The sequence below is a fragment of the Argiope bruennichi genome, chromosome 3 (genome assembly GCF_947563725.1).
Source record: "Argiope bruennichi chromosome 3, qqArgBrue1.1, whole genome shotgun sequence".
Classification (NCBI taxonomy): domain Eukaryota; kingdom Metazoa; phylum Arthropoda; class Arachnida; order Araneae; family Araneidae; genus Argiope; species Argiope bruennichi.
The window spans coordinates 68317951-68338332 of record NC_079153.1 but is presented as its reverse complement, the minus strand read 5'-3'; the positions used below and the strand labels follow the sequence as shown (position 1 = coordinate 68338332).

Genomic DNA, 20382 nt, shown 5'->3' with positions numbered 1-20382 from the left:
GTGAATTTAAAGCATTATTTTGGGTAAAAAAATAATTATTATATTTACAAATCTGTAATAGTGCTTGATTGAGTGGTTATAGTTTTATTGTAAAGAAGAAAGATTTATAGACATTTTTAATGGATACCGGATCGGTGACCATTTCAACTTGGCGACAAAGTTGGTTACTTGAAGAAGAATTTGGTCACAAAAATGAGGATTCTAAAAAATACAAGATTTATGGCCATCTCTTAAATAGCAGCTGGGGCTCGAGATCCATGAAAAATTCGTTTGACCATCGTAGAGATGTGTAAATGTAAATGTGCACATGGTATCGTTTCTCTCGTTGAATTGTTGATCACGAAGCGAGCTCTCTAGTTGCATTCTAAGCGCTTACTGCTTTTTTCTATTTGTTTGTGATGTTTTTACGAATGTTGTTCTTTGTGTAAGCCCTAATAGTGATTTTTCTCCTTATGCTTCCTTGTGGAATAAAATGACATTATCCGTTAGCCAGCATATTGAGCAATTCTTGCACCCATTACCCATCTGATGATTTCTGCAACAATATGAATGAGAAACATTGCTTTTTTTGTAGTATTACTCTTTTATTTTGATTATTAAAAGTAAGTAAATGAAATAATTTTTTAATAGAAAGAAATATAATATTTTTATGATTTTCATGATTTAAAAAATTATGGAATATTAATTTTATTTCTATATTATTTAATTTCAGTATCTGACATTATGCTCATATTTTTGTCTCTTCCCTTTCGAATAAGGTTTTACATCTTGAGTTACTGCTTACTTAACTTTCCTCATCAAGGTATGAAGTTACAATTCTTGTGCTTGTGTAAAATTTGAAGTGAAATTCATTTGTGAATATTATATGCAGATTGGAATATAAAATATTCTTTAATATATTTGGAATACATTTATTGCACATTATGCAATTTGCAACTATATCAATGCATAGTTGCATATAAATAATCTACTTTGCATCAAATATATTTGGAAATTTTCACAAGTATAGCATAGAAATAACGAAAGTCATACGTGATTATTTGGTGGCTACCTTGTATTCATGCATCCATTACTTGATATATAAATTACCGTATACTATATTAAAAAAAAAATACAATCCTAATTTCAATACATTTTTAAGGTTAAATACCAATACTGTTTGTGGTAAAATCCCATATAAAAATAATTATGTGAAATAAGAATACAATTAAAATTTACTTTCAGCAGAGTACAAAAGTGAGCAGGAAAGCTTAAAAGATGTGGAAAATTTTACAATAATTTCCACATCTGAAAAATCTGCAATCCTTTTTTTTTTCTTCTTTAAATAATTCGGTAGTATCTAAAATAAGCCCATAAACAGAAAATATGTATATAGGATAAGTGGCATTATTTTCCCGCTGCGTTGTAAAAGTTCAAGTGTTAAAAATATTTTAAGTAGCGTGTGCTAATATTTGTTTTCAATTTCTTCTCCTTAGGAGTTCAGGAAACATCTAATTTCAAAGTAGCCAGCTGGATCTCTAATTATAGTTCAGAGATAATGAGTTTGCTAATTCGGTGACCTGAAAATAAGGTTTTGGTGGCAACATTGATGAATATTTAGTATTTATCACAAAAACGGAAATGCTGAAAAAGCAAATAGATAGATTATAATAAATCGTTTGGTACAAAGGTAAGAAAACCAGGAAGATTGGCTAGAATAGAGAATACTAGCGTTTTCCGCTTATTTTCATATATCATCAACGCATGGGATTAAAATTATTGTTAATTGAATATTTTAGCTGGGGATTAGGTCTTCTTGTTGTTGGATTAATAAAAGTACTCTAGAAGTACAATAAACTGTCTTTCCCGCTGGAGGTTCCTTCCGATTTCTATATTTTATTGTATACAAAGTTTATGAAGAGGAAGGGCCGACGTCCTGGCATAGGCGTCTTCCCCGTCATCTGGGAGCCTCGGGTTCGAGTCCCGACTCCGGCATGGTTGTTCCTCTTCTACGCTCTATATGTGAGGTGTGTGAATGTGTCCCCGTGTAAAAATGGGTTGTGCAAGCAAAGCACATGAAGTAGGTAAGTCGTACTCTTGCACCTAGTTGGTGCTACTGAAAAAACAAGGGACCCTAACTCGGCTTAAATCACTGACAGATCTGTCAGCGGGCTTGTAAAGTGCCTTAAGTAACAACAACAAAGAGAAAAGACTGTAAGACAAAGACTGTAATCATCAAACAATTCCGAATCAAGATTTTGATTCGAATCTTTATGTCTCAGACCCACGAGTCTCGTCCTTTAAATCCGATCTAATGGAATTATGTCTGTCTATGATCCCAATAATTCAAAAATGCTTTGAGGTAACCCTAGAAAACTTGGTATATAATTTCAACACCAAATTTAAAGATTTATCTCAAATTTTGAAAGATACCCATTCAGAAGAGGTCTGTCTAATTGTCACAGCACAAGTAAGAGTGATAAAAACAAAAGAAAATTATAAATAAAAATTGGTTCATAGTTTCAGTGTCTGAAATTCTCATCGATATATCAAATTTGGAGCTAAATCCGTTGAGATATTATCCGCTTTTCTGTCTGTTCTTTAGCATGTAAGCAAATGCTATAATTCAAAATTGCAACAAGTTAAACGATTGGAATTTGGTGTGTGATGTTGTGACTATAACTGTAGTTCTGTGTCAATGTTCAGTTTCATTCGGTCTGTAAAAGCACATTCAAAATATATATTCTATTTTTTGGTACTCTAGTATTAACCTTACTTAGCAATTAATCGCCAAACAGGCTCTTTCATAACAATTGTTTGCCAACGAAATGGGATTAATAATACGTAAGTTAGTATTAATTGTATGCCATTAATAAGAATGATTTACACTTTTGGCGTTCATGGCCTTGCTCTAGGTTCACAATTTTGTGTGGAAATGGGGATGGAGATAAAATATTTATTGGAGAGCATGTGAGAAAATTTCGTCGCGACCAACCCACTGGTCATTGTATATTTTTACAATTTTCAATTCAAAAAATGTGAAGTTTGTTAGTTAAAAATATTTGTTACATAAAAAAATATTTTTCAGTTTTGACTACTTAATTGCCGAAAGATTTTTCCATGATTAAGTTTATTTTGAATTTTTCTATAACTTAAACATCTATTTTCTAATTGCTTTTTATCTTCGTAAGTCGTAATTAAGAAACATATTTTCAGACTCAGGTTAGATTAAAACTCAGTAAAGTGACAAAATCTCAAAGTCGAATTATTTGACGATTACAATACTTTGTATATCCTTCACGTACCAGAAAATAAAAATATTGTTTTTAATGAAAAAACACAGGTCAAAACCTACATACATACGGCGATTTTTTTTTGTATATTTTGACGGTATAAAGGCATCTGAATATGCATTTTAGAAAGGCTTTTGTGATCGTTGACTCATTTTGAACAAAATTGTATGCCAATTTGCAATTTTGATGTAAACCCAAATGCCAAATTACTTTCGATTTATTCTTTGAATTTTTGAGTTATTGTTTTGACGTACAGACAGAGATATCTTTTTTTTTAATTCAGAGAGAAAAGTGGTAAGTTGAGAATCATTTTGCAATGTATACTTCGTATATACGAGGAACTGAAATACAAACTCAAAAATTACATTGACATTATTATTTTTAAGTTCCAAAATATTTTTTTTTATGTGATGGTGCAATATTCACTGAGATGTAGGATACTGAGAAATATGAAAATTCTTGTCCGAAATGCCGCAACATAGAAAATCTGATTTAAAGATGTTACATAAAGGAAAATTTAAAAAGTAAATGCAGCTTGTCATAGACAATTTTATTGACAAGTGCCATTAGAAACAACAACAACAGCTTCAATTAGCTCCTTTGTTTTAGTTGTTTTATTATATTAGCTCAAAGACTGAAATACGATTCATGTTTGGTGATGCGTATATTTGCTGTATAATTCAGGGAATCTATTTTAAAAAGGGTGGAAAAACTTTTTCTTATTGTTTTCTTTTGAATACATGTGTAGTGATATTATTTCGAAATTGAGTTTGTAACAAAAGTTCTAAATAACTACTTCTTTTCATATAAACAAGTGGGAAAATATTATTCATTAAAAAAATTTTACTTAAATATTAAATAATATAAGAAGTCCAAATTTAGTTTTTGAAAATTTTAGTTTGACTAGAAACATTTTTGAAAAATTTAAAATTTTAATTTAATACTATCCTGTACAGTAATTCATATTTGTCTTACAACCACTTTTGTCTTTTTAAAAAAAATTATTGCGATGATAAATTTTTTTAAATAAAAAAATTAATTTCTGAAACTTTTAATCTGAAGAAGGAAAATGCTTAGTTAAGAATATTTAATTGATAATTTAATTACTTATCACTTTAAAAAAGAAATTTTGTATATGCCCTTGCTTTTATTATTTTATTATAGTCTTATGAAATATTAGGTTTCAAATAACACAATTTTCCTAATACATATTCAAAAGATAATTGACGCGCCTGTCATACAGATCTAACTTGTCATACCTATTAGCATAAAGCTATTGACCCAGACATTCATCTTTTTATTTATTTCTATTTGTTGCTAGTACGAAGTAGAAAAAACAAACGCTCCCCGTTGAGAAGTGTGTCAGTTTTTCATGATTTATGGCCGCTAATTATCTTAAAATAAAAGAAAAAAACTCTCTAATGATTTGGCGTTTAAAATTTTCCGCAATTAACATAATCGATACTTAATTGCAGTTTTGAAATTAAAACTTATTTAACAGTGAGAAAATATTAATACGAAAATACATAACTAGACAGTTGGATAAGAAGTTTAAGATTATTAAGCCACGTAGTATATTGGGTAACTTTATTATGGGATTCGAAAAAAATATTTATAAATGCATACTTCCATGTTTCGAGGACGTTGATAAATTCAACTATTTTTATGATCATACTCAAAAATAAATAAATAATTAAATATTTAGGAAGAATTTTGATATTTTCCTAATTTTAGAAATACATATACTTGATCATTCGTCCTTTAATTTTGCTTGCATTGGATTAATTGCATTGGATCGTTTAATTTGGCCTAAATCAATAAAAATAATGACTCAAGACAGGATTTAAAAATTAATCTTCAAAATACTTAGAGTAGCTTGCAACTTATTGAACAGTTAGAATTGAAGTACAAAAAGGGTTACTGGAATTCACATCATCATGCATTTAAAAAAGATATCGGCTCGAAATTTTTTGGATAAGTGTTTCTGAAGGTGATTTATTTTCCGGAAAGATTATGTATTAGCTTAATGCATACTAAGGTTGGCTCCTACATTCTGGAATTTAAGTTTGCTGTAGAAAATCAATGGAAATTTATGTGCTATTTTCTATGAAGGGAATTGAATGGAATCAGCCGATCAAACGACATAGAATTATTCTTCGGCAGTTACTCGAGATGGACTTCTTGTATTGTTGGATTCATTAAGCATAACAATTAAGAGTTGTGCAATAATCTTAGTAGAACGCGACTGACAACGAATTCGGATTCCAGGATCTAATAATTAGTTGTGAAATTCGAATTTTAATATTCAGGAACATTATCAAGGTTATCATTCAGAAAGCTATGTATTTATAACGCTTATTCCAAATATTATAATATCAATATTCTCTTGATAGATCTTCCTTAAAGCCATCGGCACCTCTATTTTATTGTTTGCTTTTGAATACATGTGTATGGATACTATTCGGTAAGCGATATTTAAATCTGGAATGTAAAATTTTAAAATTATTATGGGTGCTTTAATCAAGCCTGTTTTTTAAAATTCAGGCTAATTGGTTAAAGATATGGAAAGAACAAGTAAACTTAGCTCAAATGGATGAGTGTGGTAAAGGAGAGCCGATAAGCCTCTATCACACAATATATTATAGAAAGCAGTCATTAAGTTTACAGCATATTATACAAGGCAATCATTAAGATATTACTTGATTATTAAAATAAATTATGAAGGAACCATTGGATATTACACTGCAAAATGTTTACTGTGGAATCGGCTTGTGATTAAATTTATTTTAGACCAAACAAATAACACAACCAATGCAGAAATAGTGATTTTATATTCCATCAGTTGGATCATTATTTTCCTTTGTTGATGCCATTATAGTGAAAATGGCATTAACGAAAGCAAAATTTCAATGTGTTCTTCGGTTCCAAGAATTGAAATCGGCCGTTACTATCCAATGACAATGTTTGGATTTCAAAAATGGCAAGGTGTTTGGCAGTGCGTTTTGAAGATGTTGGTACTTCCAAATTTAGAGTTGCAGATGCTGTGTTTAGTGTGATAGCTGAAATAACTTGAAATACGTAGCAGGAATATGGTACCGCCTTTACATTCTTCGAACTACCAAAAACCATTTATGTCAGTGAATTTCAGTGGTTTTTATTAAAATCTTTATAAATATTTTTACGTACATTGAAATAATCATATGCTAAATTATACCATTTTTTAATTATAATTTTTTGTAATCAGGGAATGTTTTTGTGTTCAACCTGTATCATTTCCAGCTTCTAGTGAATTGCTTCAGCGACTCAAGGACTTATTTTTAATTAAAAACGAAATCATAAAACAGTGAGGGTATGATAGAAGTATTCTTATAAAATTGGATTTTAATCAATTTTATTTTTTAATGAATTTTTGAAAATTTTTATTCTTTTGATATTTTTTATGGCATAATTTCTTTTCAGAACTGTTTTTGGCATCACATGTTTTGATATTTTATTTTTACTACCACATTTTTTTAAAGTAATTGAACGTAATTTTTATTTCATCTATGAAATTGTGTATGATTTTTTTTTATTCACTTCTGTTTTATAGTCTTTAATATATTTTATAATTCATATTTAGAAATACTATGGAATATTAGAATCATTTTTTTTTCAAATTCACTACAAGATTGAACTCATATTGAATCAAAATCTAATTAAAATTAATCTACTAATTTATAATTAAAATCTGAAGGTATTATAGAAAGCATTATTACCAGGACCAGGCATTTATATAAAATTTTAGAGCTGTGAAATATAAAGAAGTGAGATGGATTACACAGTTGACAAAAATGATTACAAAATTCCATTTTTACATGAAGCAAGAAAAATTAAACAAAGGCATAGAAAATCAATTATTTTTACTATCTATCGCCTGTCTTTACACCTTTCACCTAAGGTGAAAATCGAACACACTTCTTTACAAACAACAATTAAAGTGAAAAGAAAATTATGATTTTTTTTTAAAGTCGAGGTTAATGCAAGCTGTAGGCTTTGATTGCTTAGAGTGTATCATTATGTTTGCAACACCGCTTTAGACAAAGTACCGTATCAAATAGACGGCGGAATAAACTTTGTTCTTTGAATACTAATCAGGAATGCTTTTATAGCGGTGAAGAAAACTGTTGTAATTCACTCCTTCGAAACGATTTCTCACTGTCTCAAACAAACGAGTGAAAACGTCAAGTTTGGAAAAGAGTCATCAGTCAAGCTGTGTATCATTAAGGAATGCGAATACATTATAAGGTGGGAAAAAATGATGGAAATGTCAGTTTCATAAAGAAGTGAGAAATATGATCTTAGAGTTGTGGCTGGAACAGGTTTTTTTTGGGGGGGGACAGGAGAAGGGAGGATGGAATAAAATTATGTTTGTACTAGCATGAAAACATCTAGTAGTCATTTCTGTAGCTTTTGTCATATTCTTTCATTTTGAAGTCGGATGGCATTATTTAAGTAGATTTGGTCTGATTGATGGTTCACAACGTAGAAAAACTTGTGTAGGTTATTAAATAAAATAAAAGCGGGAGTGCGAAACCTTGGCTTGTTATAAATAATCCAAACACATTCCTCTACCGCGTATAATGTAAGTAAATATTTTTAGAAAGATAGCATTTTGTATTTTGTTCCCTATGTGTTTTCTTTCTGTAGTGTTATAAATCAAGAATATAAATATTCTTTCGCTTCTTCTTGGCTAAAAAAATAGAATAAAACAGTGAAAAATTGTGATCCTCTAAAAAAAAATTTTTTTTTAATTTGCTCCGTGCGAAAAGTGAAATCATGTTTTCTAAAATAAAAATAGATGAATTTTATATTAATTACTTTTGTGGAGATTTTTATCACTTCTTCTAAGCCTATTTTAGTTAAAAAGTTTTTCTTTAAACCTCTTTTTCCGTTCTAATGTTTTGATTTTTGACGAAAGCCATGACTAAGAAATAAAGATGAATGCACTTGATATTAATGTCCATTCTGCAGATTAATATTATTGTTTAAACATACGTTTTGTTAAAAAAATTAACTTTAAACCTGTATTCTGTTTTAATATTTTTATTTTATGAGGAACCGTGTCATAAAAAATAGGTAAGTGAATTTTATGTCAATAATCAGTATAAAGATTGTTACTACGTTTAGTAAAAATGCTTGCTTACCTTCCAATCTGTATTTGGTTTTAAAGTTTTGATTTTGTGGGGTGAATAGTGAATGAAATGATGATAATTTTAGAAGACGACGAATAAAATTATAAAATTTTACTGACGAACCATGAATGTGCTCATATTTAACTTCATTCTAAAATTTTATTATTCTGATTTTACTTATGACATTAAAATTTTATCTATTGTATCATCACTCAATTATACGATGGAAAAATGAGAGGTCTTCGGTCATGAAATGTATTAGGTACTTCTAAAAATAATCTGTAAGTACCTAGGTGTAGATTTTATCCTTGCTGTATAACTTACCTTAAGTAACAAGACGAAATTCTTCTTGTCTTCACCACCTCGAGGGAATTCCCAATCCAGATCGAGTCCGTCGAAGTTCCTGTCCCTAAGGTATCGGATGGCACTGAAGACAAACAACTGTCGGTTGTACCTATTAGAGGCCATCTCTTTAAATCTTTGTGTACCGAAGGACCAACCACCTAGACAGAAAAATGCAAAATATTTAGCATTTGCTATCAATGTTGTTTCATTTATTGTTTCGATAGACTTTACTTTCGGTACCTTTTTTTATTTTTTTAACAAGCTTGTTTTGTGTTTATAAATTGATGTTTGTTTATTTTTATTCCCGACTAACATTTACAAATATAAAACAAGCAAGCAAAAAAAGAAAGAAAAAAAAATGGGGAAAATTATAAATTTGTAAGTGATTTTTTTTTTCTGATTTCTTAATGCATAAGGGTTTTGAAATTCTACATGCGTAAGTTTTTAGATTACAATAAAATATTTAAAAATATTGGAGTTTAATTATTAGTTAAGCGGTTATTGTTAATTATATTTTATAATATATTTAATATACATATTTTGTATAAGCAACATCATCGGTTAGTGAATTTAAGAAATATGAATTTCAAAGATCCACAATGTTAATACGATAAATACATTTAACATTATAAACTAAAAGTGAATGAAAAAAAATTAAATACTTTTTTTTAATGAAATAAAAATTAGGGAATTATTCATCAGAAACATGGAAATCAAATGCTTAGATAAATAAAATAGCATCATAATATTGAAATGAAATGAAATTAATAAATTTAAGCTACAAAGAAAATCACACGAAAGAAAATAATTAAATATTCATAAAAATGTAAATTTATTCCAAATGTGTTTAAAATAATTTTAATTTAATAACTCTTCTTTAAATGCTTCAATCAATATCCATACCATCTTATTTTAATGTAAATGCATTTGAAGAAAAAAAACATTATCTACTTTTTAATATAAACTGCAGTTTAAAAATTTTTCATGCTAATTGTTCTTGAGTATGTTTATTATCATGGCATGTCTTTTTGTTTTGAAAGTGATAAACATATTTGATTAATAAAAATATGTCCAAAAGTTTTGTAAGTTACATTCAGTTAGAGTATTAGATCAGTAAAAATGTTTCCAAAAGCTTGAATTAATCTTTGTATAATATATCATGTCTAAGCTAATTCGAAGTGAAAACATTGTAGGAAAGTGTTACAGCATGAGAGAGATTGAATGCGCAGGGTCACCGTTTGATTGACGGGTTTGAACTTCTGCTTCAAAAAGAAATCTTTTAGAATGCTTTCGAATAGTCTTTTCGTGAACATATAAAGGAAAAAGGAACAGTAAAGAGTATGAGTTCCTTGTCTTAATAGAGTTTGTTTATTTGGGTCAAACAAACATAAATGAAAAAAAAAAAAAAAAAAAGAACGAGAACGAGCACAGAAACCAAGATATTTAGGATGATTTTTTGCAAAAGTAACAATGGAAATATATCAACAATAAAACTTTACAAACCTTTTTTAAATTAAATAAGTGAATAACGAATATTAAAGATTGAAAATAAATTTCGATATAAAAATAGATTGATGCTTGATCCGTCGAGAAACAAAACATTTTAGTGAAAAAAGATTTTATTATAACTCGTCTAATATAATCTACTCTAAGGCAATTACAATAACTGCTCATGAAAAAGCACCACTTACATTTAGTTTATGAATAGGGTATCTATATATCCAAAATCATAAAGGAAATCAAAGAAACAATTCCTCAATCCCAACCATAAGTTCGAATTCATGATGCAATTTATTTTTCTATTAATTATTTAATTTATTATTGATTATTGATTATTAATTGTTAAATTTTTAATTTATATGTAAATTCATGTCTTTTAGATACGTTAGTAATGGTTCTTTTGCCGTTGCCGCCCTGCAATTTCGAGAGAAATCTCAAAAAATTACTGCCCCTTTTTGTTACAGTTTAATTTTTATTTCATATCGAAATTTATGGCCCTTAGATGCATTATTAGTGGGAATATCATCAGCCATCAAATTACCTGAATTGCAGATATTTTTGATTGTATTTACTTTGCTAAAAGTTATTTAAAATTTAAAATACGAAATTTTTGTTTTGTGTAGATCGTCAGTTCTATCCTACTTTTTTATGCTATATATTCTAGACCAGAAGGGAAAAATGAGTGGAACCAGCCTCGATATTTTTACTGAATGGTTCGTATTTGGCTCATCTTATTTATAACAAACATCTCATATTAAAAAATTGAAATATTTTTATTTAAAAAAAAACTAATTAAATGATAATGAAGGAAAAGCGAATTTTCACACGCAGTTTTAACCGATTGAAGAATATGGTCTTAAAAATTGGATTAAATAAAAAAAATGGTCTTTGTCGTCTTAAAGTGTTATCAGACGTCCCAATTAAATCTCGATTTTCGTTATTAATATGACTCAAAAATAAAATTTCCTTTATTCTGAAATCATTTTTCCAGGTTGTGCCCTTTCTTCTTTAAATATTTCATACTAAACAAAGTTAAAATTAATTTAAGTTTTATAAAAGCTGGCTTTTGTAGCATTTTTTGTATATAGTATGTTCATCTAAATATAAAGGATGAGAGACAATTTATCAAAAGGGAAAAATAATAAAATTCTCAGAAAAATATAAAGATTAAAGAAGGAAAAGAAAAAATAAAGAAAGATGTAAAGAAAATGCTTTCTTTATATCTTAAAGACTTTAAAAAAATTTTTGACAGTGAAATATTTTATCATTTCTGAATTATTGTTTTACTATTTATTAGTTTGTTTTGTCCTACAATTTTTAACCAATTAATTTCCTGTAAAGTTTAATCACTTAGTTAAATCCATATATAGTATTTAAACACTGACGTAATAAAGAATTATATCAATTTTGACGAAACAGAAAAACCTCAGAGTAGCCTCAACAATTGTTTTATATTGCTCGTAAATAACAAACAAACATTTTCCATTTAGTGGTCCGTTCTGTAGTCCACAGATTAGAATGCCAGGCAGGCACTTCATACAAGGCGGATATTTTAAATAATTATTTTACAATGCAAAATTCTGAACTCATTTAATAAATTTCATTTATATATAAGCTGTAATTTTCAGAGTTACTTACAAGCCAAAATATTTCTTTAATAATTCGCACAAGAACAACCAAATTATTAAAATTTCCTTTTTTCTAGAATTATTACAGAGAAAGATGTCATAAAGGATGTAATATCATTTATATTAAATTTATAGATTTCTGTAGCGTGCCATACAACTTCATTGAAATATCTAAAGCTTTGCTAGATGTAAAATTCATTTAAAAATAATAAATCTATCATTAAAAGACAGTATCAACGAACTTCAATTTTTGTCTCATATATAAAATATCTAAACAGCTATTCAGTTATTTTTTAAGTTTTTGAAAATGATTATTAAATGCTAATACGAAAATAAGTTAGTTTAAATTTTAGCGTAAAAGCTGCCCTAATATTTTATTTTTAATTCAAAATTTAAATATTAGTTTTAAAACATTAAAAAATGTTAAAATTTCATGTTCATGGCGCTATTTTAAAACCTATTGTTGAATCAGAAGCAAATGCTTAGCTATGAAAATGATTCAGAAACCTATATTGCGAAAATGGAATTTGCCATTTAATATGAAGCATAAATAAAAATTTGTTCATCTGTAATTAAAATTTAATTTGACATGAAGATTCAACAAACGCTATAAATAAAATTATCTTACGGAGTTATTCCAAGGACCAAACATGGATTTTAGGTAAAAGGCTATATAATTTTCGTTACGGTATATTAACTTCGAAATTTTATCAGAAATCTAAGTAGTCATTAACAAACGCTGGATTACTGTAACCTTGTACCAAATTCTTCATTATTTTTATCACGCATGAATGTTCAAAAGAACTCAAAATCATTTTCATTTTATTATGAAATCGAATATTTACAAGAACATACCGATTGCCAGCAGGACTTTGGCATCTTTGTTCTTTTGTTTGATATCGACCAGTCTTTCATACATTCCTTTCTTTCCATTTTTGGTTTCATCTGTCGAATCGAAGGAAGAGATCTTGTGTTTTTTCATCCAACCAAAAGCGAAGATATAATGAGTGCAAAGTTGAGGTTCGATGTCTTCTGGAACATATTTTCCTTCGTTTGGTCTGTACTGGGCCCAGTTGGTGAAATAGCAGACGATTTTCTTTGAATTTGTGCTTTTTGTACCTGAAAACGTAACAGATTTAAGCAAACGATAACAGAAAACCGTACAATGATGATTGATTTTAGAATCATTTCTAATAAAATTTTAATAAAAAAAATCTAGAAGAATTATAGAATTTCTAAATGCAAAAGATTATTAAATATACATTTCTTATTTTGTTCAAATAAAATAATTCAGATGTTATCTATGTAATATCTCTACGGATGGCATACAAAGTTTAAATATATATTAACTTTAGCGTAAAGTCAGATTCCGTTTTCTCATGCAAATTGTTCAGTTGACTACAAAATTAAGCTGTTGTATCACTTTTAATTTTATCACACGAGTTTGAGAGGAATCAATTTAAATGACATCATAATCATATGATTATCTAAATGACATCATAATCATATGATTATCTAAATGACATCATAATCATATGATTATCTAAATGACATCATAATCATATGATTATCTAAATGACATCATAATCATATGATTACCGAAACTTTATGAACTTTAATATCGAACTATATGTTGTTATACTTTGTACTTCGCAAATATTATTGATATGTATTGAATAAAATCTTTCAAGTAGTTAGTATTTATCTAAAATGGTTGTACATTCATTACCAAAAATACTTTGGTAATGAATATTCATAACATTTTTTAAGACATTTTAGCCTTTAATATAGAAGAAACATTATGGTATTATATAGATATAATAAGATATCAATCATATCTCAAAAGTTAGCCATTAATTAAGATTTCAGATTTATCTCTTAATAATTTCTGCTTATTATTAAAAAAATTAGCTTTCATTATTTGTTAAATCCTAATGTTAGATCATTCTGTTGTTGTAAATGACGAATTGTAATATTCTAATAAAAAAGAAAATATGCATATTATATAATTTTCAATTAACTAATGAAAGTAATCAAACAAAATGGACATAAATTTTTAAAAAAGTGAAAATTATATATTTTTTAAATAAATATTTTAACTTTATTCATAAAAAGAAATATGAATATCCTCATAGAAACATAGAATCATTGATTATTAATTATTGCCAGAGGATGCTTTTTTAAACATAACTATAAATAGATTCTCTACAAATTCTTGATATTCCACAGATCTCAGTAATTTTAATTACTTTAATTAGAACGAATAATTCTTTACTTGCTATTCTAAGGTCAAAGGTTTTCATTTCTACTTCATGTGTACGTACAATTAAGAGCGCAATTAAAAAGAATTTTTTAGAACACGTGGAAAGAGCTGAAGTTCTCTTAATTAGCTTAGTTTACTACTAAAAATTTTTATATCCATTGTGAGCCTTTCTAATCAAGGAAACTTTTGAGCAAGAGAAAAGCTTGGAATTAAAAATGAAATTCGAGCTTTCGTTTGTATAACGACCTTAATTGCTAGGAATATATTTTTATTTTTTGATCAAGAATTTAAATTTTAAATTAAATATCAAAAACTAATTCAAGCTGAGTTGTTGACTTACTTCAACAGTTAAAGAAAGGGTTTTATTCTAAATTAAATTGTACTTACTAGTCAAACGACTACTTTGAGCTGAGAGACAAAAGGCGGACAAACATAGAAGTAGAATTGGTATCGTTCCCTGAAAGCAAATAAAAGATATAAAGTTAAAATGAAAGATAAATACATTTATAAATAAAGCACAAAAAGAGAAAAGAAAAGAAAAACTTGATTGAGTAATGATAAAATAAATATTTAAACCCAAAGTTACTTAAAAAAAACAAACTCTTTAATGAAGTTTTTTGAAATATATTCTTGTTAATTGTACACCATAGTAACAATTATTACTTAAAGTATAATTATTTGCCCTTTTACAAACATAAAAGAACATTTCCTTTCGTTACTTCAGTCTTTTAACATAACATAAATTTCACAAAAAATTTCTATTTGGAGATGATAAATTAAGTTTGTTCAAGTTAATTCAAATGTTTGTTTAAGCTTATTCGGGTATAATTATTATTTTAAAACATAATTCGATAATTCTGTTTCATTAATTTATTGAGTCACTCATTATTCTTATTTAAAAAGGATTGTTAATAAGCTAATACGTCATTCGAAATCGAAATTCAATTTGAAAAACTACACATATATTCTTAAATTAGTAAGAATAAATAATATAAAAACTAAATAAAAAAACACAGCAAGAAATAATTTTACAAATTAAAATACATCAGTATAATTTCAATTTATTATATCAGATATTTTTCATTGAATTTCAGCGATTTAAGGAAGTTAGAAAAAAATAAATGTCTAGCAAATTTTAAGACGTGAAAAAAATTATTAATTAATTTCTATACAATATTTGATATCAATTTTTCTGAAATTGTTTCTGATGCAATGATTAAGGATTAACATAATTCTTTTGATAAACTAAATATTTTCCTGAAAATGAAATTTTAAACAATAAACTACGACTGAAAGAATTTACCAGTAAGGCATAATTATTATTGAAAATGATTATTGCCATCTGTGATAATTATCAAAGTTTATGGTTTTAAATATTTTGGTTAAATGTATCTCATAATTCCTTGAAATTCAAATACCATTGTTATCTTTGGCAACAGCAATGAAAGCTGGAGTAGATCTCCGAGAAAAAGAATTTCCTTTTTCTGTGGAACTGTTTTTAGAATTATGCAAATTTTTATTTTATTGCTTTCTAAAAGTTAATTCAAATTCTTGTAGTAAGTTTTTCTCGATAATTTAGTTATTGCTATTTAAATTTTGCCACTGTATATTCGAATATTGATTACAAGGCGAGATGGCATACAAGTCTTTAACATTTATTTTGCATTATTCAAATAGAGTAGTTACTTGATAACGATTTGGTTCATTTTCAATAAATTATCAGATTATTAGAATTTATCTAATTAACATTTTGCGGATTGAAAATTTTTCATCATAAGCCTACTTGTTAGTTGCAAATGTAATAACTATGAAGAGGAGCTTGTAATTTAGTTGTAAGTGAAATAGCATATTATGGTAAAATGGTCTATGTCTGAAAATGATTTTTTTTTATTCTAGGTAATAAGTAGGCAATTACCCCGTAATGAAAAATAATTCTTTTACTGGTTAAAACTAGGGGTTTGTTATAAAGCAAAAGTATTTTCGCCTTTTGTTTACATCAAATATACTTATGGCCATGTGATACTTAATGCATTCATTCTGTTATTCTCTGTTACATTATTACATATAAACAGCAATATTTTTAATTAAAAAATAAATTTTTAAGGAAGTAAAACTAATTTTTAAAAACTGTTCTGATAATAAGCGTTATCTTAGAACGAATTAATTTTTTTCTGATTTCTTACGTAGTTGGATTTGATTGTAAAAACTTATTCATATTTTGGTACTTGTGTATTAATCTCACGCCACTGGCGAATTTTTGGCGTAATCTTATGTCCATACTATTGGGCTTAATTGTAACTCATTGGCGAACATAATCAAATTTTAAATATTATTATGTTTGCTAATTTGGTGATTATTTGCTAGTTGCAAAAAAAAAATGACATCTTTAGCGATTAAGCGATGGCATGCGGTTAATATGTAAGTACGCCCGATTTAAGTTGTCTCTTAACTGCACAGTTTATCAACTAAAATTTTTCAATCAAAAATATTTAACAATATAATTTTTTTATTATTTCTATTTATGCAAGTTCAAAGTAAAAAGTAATAAAAAAATTTATTCGAAATTTTACATTTTAAAATAACTTTTGTTTAAAAGATGAAAAAATTTTTTGCATCTGAATCTGTTATTTATTCATAGTAAGGTACTTTTTAATGGATGTCTATTGTGATTTTAATCCATATTTATATAAACATAATAAATATATATTAAATTATAAAACGACCATCACAAATGTGCGGTTCCTAAATTTTAATATTAAATTTAGAATAATTTTGCCACTTTTTAAACAAATGTCTCATAATAAATTTTCCTTTTAATATAAACAAAATATTATTTATGCAAAACATGCATTTAATTTAAACACATAGATTTAATTTTTGAAAAAAAAAGCGACTCAATTTTTCATTAAAATTTTTTAATGCTAAAGAGCAGTATTTTTTAGAAGTTCTGTAAAAAAATACGTGAATATTTATTAGAAATATAATTTTAAAACGGGATTATTCCCATATAGCTTATGCATTCTTTGTCTCTCTAATGAACAGAAATAATTTACTCTATCAAAGTCAAATAATATATTTAAAGTAATAATATTCAGACTGTGAAGAGAGATCACTGAGCATTGGCGAAACGATGCAGCATTTTGAAGACGAAAAAAAAATATTATTTATGAAAAGAAAATTTCTATTAATATAAATATTAAGAGCAAATTGCAGTAAGGATCAAATACGTTAGCGCAGATGAAAAATTTGATGTGTAAAAAAATATTAGCATAAAAATATGTGTATAAAAATAACTAGCAGGCATTTAGGACACCTGCCATTTGTCATATAACCGATTTAACATCCTGTGAAGGAATAGTAAAAATGAAATTGAATTCACAGTAAAAAGATTTCATTGAACATAGGCCCTTGACCCAACCGAGTCCCTAGTACTCGATGCGGAACACAGACATATGGAAATATGCATTTCCTCTCAGGTGAGTGACTTCAGCAACAAAACCAGACAGCCAAAAAGAACAAAATGCAATGAACTGAGAATGATAAAGTCTGTAGTAGATTTTATTAAATTGTATTGAAAATTGCTATAATATGTATACACGAGTTATTTTTGCATATATATCAAATTCATTTTGTTCTGTAAGTCCTGCAAATGAAAGCCAAATAAGAGATCTATAATTTTTTGAGTCATCTTCAGATAATTTTACATTTTCATAGACCATACCAAGAGACCATGCCACTGTAATAAGGAAATATCGATACTTATTTCGGAAAGATTTTGAAGGCCTTCATTTTTTAGATCGCTATAATTACCTTCCCAAACAATTAATTTGAAGATTACAATTGTATATGAGTGAAAAAGACAAGAATAGAATTTGAAGGCAGTATATTTATGAGTAAACCGTCATTCTGTCCATCCGTATGGATATGAACATGATAACGAAAAATGCAATGTGGTGAAAGATGAAATTATTACTAAATTTATAATATTTTATAAAATTTAGGATCAAATCTGCCAATATGTTGTCTATTTATCGATTTGTTTATTCGATTGATGGATTTTGACAAATCAAAAACTCAACAAACCAATTGTAAAAATTTAGTTTCCGATTGCTACAGAAATTGTAAATTTATGTCTGAATTTGAACTAAATCTACCAAACGGAATCTGTAAATTTTGGTAAATACAATTTCATACATGATTTTGATGTCAAAACCGTTATTCTGTCCAAAATAAATTCTGCGTCCAAAATAGACTGCAATCGGTAAAAAGAGAGAGATCCAAAATGTATATCCAATTCTCAGTTAAACGTAAAGCAAATCTATTCTTGGTAAAATACTCCTGTTGCATTGTTTAAGCATATAATAAAGTCGAAAGGAGTTAAACCAACATCACAACGATTGAATTTATATAAATAAGATAATAGTATTAATATTGTGGATTTTACATCTTAAAATCTGAGAGAAATTAGACACGAATCATATAAAACATTTTTTTTTATCTGGAAAAATGAATCTCATATTAGCAAGCTCATATAGATATATAATGCCTACTATTTGAATATTTTCGGTTCATAAATCGTCATTGTTTGTAATATGCTATTATAAGAAAAAAACAATGCAACACAAATAACAAAATTTCCTATCTATGAAGTATGTGACCTCTTTCTTATGACATAAAATGATATAAAAGAAAATAACTGTTACTATAGAAATTTTCTTTCTTGATAACACTAAAAAATATGAGGTATTGTTTAGACGGCGACCATTATCGATAAATCGGTGATAAATGAACACACAATTGGAAATTCTATCCTTATAATATGGCCGATAGAATGATTTATTCTACCGTATGCTTATTCTGTCAGCAAGTATCCTGATATTACAAAATAAAATCCAGTTAAGTAAATGTAACTAATAAAAAGTAATGCAAATAAATATAACCATTCATTTTATGAGAGATATTTGATGTTCCTATGGGATAAAAATTATGGCTTTTTTCCCAACCTTTCGGAATCATTATATTCCATTTTTTTAATTGAGCTATTCTTTTCTTAACAGAACTTAATTATATAACGCGAGATAAAAATGTGGTAATTAAATAGCAAATAAGGGTATTAGATAAGTAACTAGTGTATCTGTCCTTGCAGGCTTCCATAATATTAATACTAATTTTGTTAGCTTAATGTTTAGGTAAATGAGCTTTGGTAATGGATTTTAAATAATTTCCTCGCTAATGTTTATTTTTGGTGACCTTATTCTTATGGCCAGAGTAACAATAACAGATACTGATGTATGACTTTCAATCATAACTAGTTCAAAAGTTCAATAATTATCCTAATAACTTTTTGGTTTACTGTATTTAAATTACAATCTTTCAGAATATAAATCAGTAATCTGAGATTATCTTACATATTCCACAGATATATCAGCGAACCTTTCATTTATATATTGAATATCAGAATTAATTCATGCCATAAATTAAGCGTAAATTATGGTAATTAATACAGTTTTTCAAAATCTAATAAATAAAAGCAATATGGCATTAAATAAAATTTATGATACCAATGTAGCAAAATTAGATTTTTAACTAGTTATAGAAGCACATTTTTAAAGTTCATATTAAATGCGTACTATTTAATGATTTTTTAAAAAAGAAACTCTTAATAATGTGACTATAACAAAAGCTACAAATATAATATTGAAATTTATTAATGTAGATTCTTGAATTATAGGGTTAATGATTACAATATTAAGATGATTAATTTTTGTTGAATAAGTTTGATACACGGATTAATTTATGACTTTATAATTTCAGAATAATCATAATAATAAATTGCACTAAATTCAAGCACGGATATCATTCTACAAAAATTAACTTCCAGAAGTAAGCCTCTTTAATATGTTTTGAACTTTGAACAAAAAGTGTACAGATTTTTCTTTATAATTCTATATATTATTTTCTATTCTTTCAGGACAGTCGAATCATGAAATTTAAACTGTACTTTTACATAAACGTTGGCAAATAAAATTGCTACATTTAACTTCCATTGAAATTTGAATAAAAAGAAATCTTGAAATGTTTTATTACATTTTCATTCAATTTTTATCAGTTTGCGCGAATTATAGGATTTAGATTTACTTTCAAATAAAAAGTTGGTTCAATGTTCTTTGCGACTATGTTTCTTCAGTTTCTTCAATTTCCGG

General features: G+C 27.2%; 1 protein-coding gene across 1 annotated transcript in view; it reads right to left on the bottom strand.

Moving 5' to 3' along the window:
• The window catches only part of LOC129963478 (probable chitinase 10), an 88176-nt gene that overhangs the window by 19330 nt on the left and 48464 nt on the right, over positions 1–20382 (bottom strand). Inside the window, exons 2-4 of the mRNA XM_056077885.1 lie at positions 14567–14636; positions 12772–13035; positions 8768–8946 (exon numbers count right to left, since the gene is read on the bottom strand). Coding sequence (XP_055933860.1) covers positions 8768–8946; positions 12772–13035; positions 14567–14636 — 513 coding nt within the window. The remainder of the gene's footprint in view (positions 1–8767; positions 8947–12771; positions 13036–14566; positions 14637–20382) is intronic.